The following is a 5,852-nucleotide window of genomic DNA, read 5'->3' as shown; positions in this document are numbered from 1 at the left end:
ATATATATATATATATATAAAAAATATTTATATCACATATAAAATATATACAATATATTATTGAGAGTATGCATTAATTTTAAAGGATTTTCAATAAATGGCATAACTAGTACTATCGCATCGGACCATATTGTTGCTACCTTCATGTTCAAAGCACCATCATGTGGCTTTAGTTTTTAGTATGTGTCATTTTGCAGAAGTGTAAACAACATTGTTTTTTTGAGCATTGAATATGTCGAATTTTGTGCTAACAAAACGTAATTTGCTTTGCTTTTTTACTTCCATTTGAAGAAAAGTGCTGCTGAAAGTCAACGAATGCTGTCAGAAGCTTATGGTGATTATACTCTATTGATTTCAACATGTAAATACCGGTTTCGACGCTATAAACAAGTGATTTTGACACGGAAGACAAGGAACGTCCAGGTCAGCCGAAAAAGTTTGAAGATGAGGAAGTGGAAGCTTTACTCGATCAAGACCCGCGTCAAAAGCAAGGAGAACTTGCAAAATCATTAAATGTTGATTGATCAACGATTTCCAGGTGTTCGAAAACCATTGGAACGATTCAAAAGCAAGGAAATTGGGTACCGTACGAGTTGAAGTCGAGGGACGTCGAAAGGCGCAAAATGATTTGTGAATTGTTGCTTCAAAGACAAAAGAAAAAGGTTTTTGCATTGTATCGGGTGTGACGGATGATGAAAAATGGATACGCTACGATAATCCGAAGCGCAAAAAATCATGATGTAGGCCAGGCGAACCATCAACGTTGATGGCAAAGCCGAATATTCATGGTGCCAAGCTCATGCTCTGTATTTGGTGGAATCAGCTGGATGTAGTATTATGAGCTGCTCCAACCCAACGAAACCATCACTGGGGAACGCTACCAACAATAATTGATGCAATTGAACCGACCATTGAAGCAAAAACGGCAAGATTACGCGAAAAGACATGACAAAGTGATTTATTTTCCAGCACGATCACGCTCGGCCACATGTTGCGAAACCGGTCAAGGAAACATTAGAAGCGCTTAACTGGGATGTCCTATCGCACCTGCCGTATTCTGTAGATATTGCTCCTTCCGATTACCACCTATTTCAATCGATAACTCGTGGCCTGTCTGAGCAGCGCTTCCATTCTTATGAAGATACCAAAAATTGATTCGTGGATAGCCTCAAAAGATGTGTCGTTTTTTCGTGGAATCTATTACCAGAAAGATGGGAAAAAGTAGTGACTAGCGATGGACAATATTTTAAATAATCAATTTATGATCATTTTTTCACAATAAAACCGTATTTTTACCAAAAAATCCGTTAAAATTAATGCACACTCCCAATATATATGAAAAATATATATAACAAATATATATTTTTATATATATATATATATATATATATATATATATATATATATAAAATAAAGATATATGTGCAATAGTTTTCATGCAATCACGAAACTTTTTTTTGCTCGTCCGCCCTTGCCTCTACTCGTTATAAACACTTGGCACAATTTTAAGTCGACATCCCTGGATGATATGATGTGTGCAGTTTGCAAGCATATCTCTCTTTGAATCTCTGCCGTCTCTGTCTATGAATGTCAATAAGAGACTAAGACTGCCAACTGTGAAACGCTAAACATGGAGCGATATTCGTAGTTTTTATTTTAAAATTGTCTTAAATAATGTCTCAAGATGCTAATACAATCTTCGGATTGACTTATAACATCTTCAGACTGTACATAAGACAATCTTAAATGTAAGGATGAATACCGACCTGCTTTGCGTCGTGAAATTGATACTGAATTTTTCCTTGTTTAACACACTTTATGTCTTTTTATAGAAAGAGAACACATTTTATGTTTCTCTTTCTACAGAAAAAAAACATAAAGTGTGTTAAAACATAAAGTGTATTAAACAAGGAAAGATTCAGTACCAATTTCACGACGCGAAACAGGCCGGTATTTCTAGTCGATTCTGCATTTAAGACTGTCTTAAGTACAATCTTAAGATGTCGTAGAAAGACCGAAAAAAGAGAAATTTAAGCAATTTTCAAATAAAAATGCATTTTTCACAATTTTGTTCTATTCTAATCGTTTTAATTTGATCATTTTCTCATTCAGAGATCAATTTTACATTGAAATACATCATTTTCAGATAATCGCAAAAGGACCCCGCACTAATCTTATACGAAATTGGGTCCCGGTGAAATCAAATGGTTTTCTCATATGTTATAACTTGTGACCTGCTAAACAAAACATATAAATTTTAGCGCAAAAAAACAGTTTTCGTATTCAATTCATCTACAGTCACTGACATCTCACCATAAAATACTCAATAACTTCTAAACGGCTAACTTAAAATTGATAAAATTACAGTGCTTCAACAAAGATTATAAAAAAATAAAAGAAAAAGTAGGGGTTTTTACTTAAAAAATCCGAATTGACTTTGCTCTACTTTGGCGACGTCACCCAAATTCAAACTGTTGAAATCAGCGGCTAAGCCTTTTTAAACTCTACAACTTTTATCTAAAACATTATTTTATAAAATTTGTAGTTTTCCAGATATTTTACCGTCTCGGAACATTTTATGTTGTACATATCCTGAATATTATATATAATAGTATGTAATTATATGTGACACTATAGGTATAATCATATAAGGAATATAAAATATTCCGAGACAGCAAAATATCCGAAAAATTATGTTTTATGAAAAAATGTTTTAGATAAAAATTGTAAAGTTTAAAAAAATCTAGCCACTGGCTTCATCAATTCAATTTGACTTTGGGTGGCGTCGCCAAGGTAAGGCAAAGTAAACTCGGATTTTTTAAGTGAGATCCTAATTTTTCTTTTATTTTCTTATAGTCTTTGTTGAGATCTTTTTAAAACACTAATTTTATCCATTTTAAGTCAGCCGTTTAGAAGTTATTGAGTATTTTATGATGAGATGTCAGCGACTTGTAGGTGAATCGAACATGAAAACTGTTCATTTTTTCGCGCTAAAACTTATATATTTTGTTTAGCAGGTCATAAGTTATAATATTAGTTATAATATAAGAAAATCATTTGATTTCACCGGGACCCAATTTCATATAGGATTAGTGCGGAGTTCTTTCATCTTGCACCACAGACGAAATGATCTCCTATAAACTTCAAACGCGCACAAAAAACGCAAATGATTTGATATCGCCAAACGAAACGCACGTTGGTACTAGATTTTTATCCCTACTTTTACGGACAATTTGATTTTTTCATGCGTGAAAAGTGCTGTCGCACAGCGTTATAATAATGAATAATAATGTATAAAGATGAATATAAATGAGAGATGCATTTTGAAAGTACAGTTTTTAGTTCTGTACAAAAATTTAGTAATCTAAAATTTTTGTGAAATATTGATGAAATTTTGATATATTATATATATTTATATTTATATTATATTTAACATTGCAATGTATTTTATATTAGTTTTAGATTAGTTTTAAAACAATTTTACTAGTGATTTTATCAAAATTTTTATAAAATTTTATTACAAGTTTAAAATTTTCATAAAATTTTGATAAAATTTCGATAAAAATTTGATAAAACTTTGATGAAATCACTGGTCCAAAGCGAACATAAAACTCATCAAAATTTCATTAAAATTTAATTAAAACTATTGAAATTTTTTCAGGGTTTTTAATTTTAAACAGATAATAATTCAATAATTTTAACGTGAGATATACTTATTTTGATTTATATTTGCAGTTGCAATGCTGTGGTATTGACAGCTATCAAGATTTTCCCGACCAAATTGGTAGAACTATCCCAGGAAGTTGCTGCGATAAGCCGGCATCTGACATCTGCGAACCAATCAACTCTTATCCGAAAGGTTGCGTAGAGGCATTAGAAAATCTCTTCAAATCTGCTCTTACGGTACTGGGTGGCGTTGCTTTAGGTATTGCTGCTGCAGAGGTAAGAAACTAAATAAAGAAAAATTAAATAAATTACAAAATTACTACATTTATGTATGATATTAAAAAGAGATGCACGAAATAATAATTAAATTGTGCATCTATCTTACAAAGAGAGACTCACATAAGTATTTTAATCAGCTTTTGCATGATTGTTATGAGTCACCAAAAAATAATCTCTGTAAAGCAGTAAATTGCATCTCTGTGTATTTTTCGAGAAAATCGTGATTTTTGGTCACAATGATTGATCGCTTTTAAACCTGGGGGAATCGATAGATATTTAAAAAAGTAATTTCCGCTTTTTTTGAATGTTAATGACGTGTTTTAATGGAAGTACGGTTAGTAAGTAATTGTGGCATGACACTAACGTTTATTCGGTGCACATGGTGTAGAAAGATAGTATGCTTTGCATACTTTTATGACAACTATCACCCATCATTATGTATATTATTTTGCCAGGGAGCATTGTGAATAACGAGAAATAAATCGTATTGTTGGCGGAACGAGGAACACGCAAAATCCTCTTCTTCATCATTTGAATTTCGCGGAATTAAGGCGAAATCGCCTCCACACAGCGATCTCGAGCGCGAATGGTCGTGAATCCGAATTTACGAATGCGATCAAGAGTAAGTTGATGAAGAAAATTCAAGTAAATTATTTAGAGGCTGAAAGATTCCGTTGGAACCGAAAGTAAAAGCGGAATTGAAATTGCATGTAAAGGAAAAGTAGCCGTTTCATTACGCGTCTAATAGACTATTTTCATTGATGAAAAGGTTTAAGATGTGTGCTTTTTTAGATGACCTGATCGCACGGGGTATCATTCATCCTAGCTCTCAGAATATGTTTTGCGAACCGTCGTGGTGCGGAAAAAGGACAGAAACATAAGAATATGCGTAGATTATCGTACTCTAAATAAAGTCACCACGCGAGACAATTATCTATTGCTAATAATAGAAGAGCAGATTGATTGCAAAGAAAGCGCTATTTTACATCGCTAGACTTAAAGGATGGATTCCATCACATATATGTAGAGAAAGACAGCATAAAGTATACGACTTTTATTACACCTTTTGGCCAGTATGAGTATATAAAAAATCTTTTGGACTAAAAAAAGAATGCATCAGCGTAATTTCAGCGTTTTGTCAATAAAATTTTACGTGACTTAATTAGAAACGTAGTAGCACACATGGATGATTTTCTCGTTGCGATGGAGACTTTGGAAAAACATTTAGAGATGCTTGACCGCGTTTTTAGATACTCGTAGAAAATGCGCTCAAGTTATGATTGCGAAAATGCCGATTTATGTACGAGAAAATTGAATTCTTGGGCTATGAAATTTCAGCGGAAGGCATACAGCCTAACGACTCGAAGATAGCGATTGTAAAAGAGTTCCCGACTACCAAGTGTGTCCGACATTCAGGGTTTTCTCGGATTATGTTCGTATTTCAGAAAATTCATAAAAGATTTTTCGGTAATTTTCGGAATTCTTGTATGAACTAACGAAGAAGGAAGCGGTCGAGTTTGGTCCAAAACAAAGAAACGCGTTTGAGCTTTTAAAGGGTAAATTGATGTCGACGCCAATTTTATTCATATATAATCCAAGCGATGAAACGGAACTCCACTGCGACGCGAGTTTGAAGGGTTTCGGAACAGTGCTATTGCAGCACAAATCGGAGAAATTTCACCTGATCTTTTATTTCTCCAAGAAAACTATCGAAGTCGAGAATCATGCTATCACAGTTATGAACTTGAAATGCTTGCAATAATATACGCATTGAGAAGGTTTCAGATATATTTACAAGATAATCCCTTCAAAATAATTACTGCAACGTGTTGGTCGTGGCCTTAAATAAAAAGGATATCCATCTAAGAATCGCGCGTTTAGGCATCAGAACTACAAAATTTCGAGTA

General features: G+C 33.3%; 1 protein-coding gene across 2 annotated transcripts in view; it reads left to right on the top strand.

Moving 5' to 3' along the window:
* LOC108746554 (CD63 antigen) overlaps nt 1–5,852 on the top strand; it is a 67,750-nt gene that overhangs the window by 54,881 nt on the left and 7,017 nt on the right. For both annotated transcript variants that reach the window (XM_018483399.1, XM_018483400.1), the window contains exon 4: nt 3,736–3,942. In XM_018483399.1, the coding sequence (XP_018338901.1) occupies nt 3,736–3,942 (207 nt within the window). The remainder of the gene's footprint in view (nt 1–3,735; nt 3,943–5,852) is intronic.

The sequence above is a fragment of the Trachymyrmex septentrionalis genome, unplaced genomic scaffold (assembly GCF_001594115.1).
Source record: "Trachymyrmex septentrionalis isolate Tsep2-gDNA-1 unplaced genomic scaffold, Tsep1.0 scaffold178, whole genome shotgun sequence".
Lineage (NCBI taxonomy): Eukaryota > Metazoa > Arthropoda > Insecta > Hymenoptera > Formicidae > Trachymyrmex > Trachymyrmex septentrionalis.
Note: the sequence above shows the minus strand (reverse complement) of the source record. Positions and strands in the feature narration are given on the sequence as shown.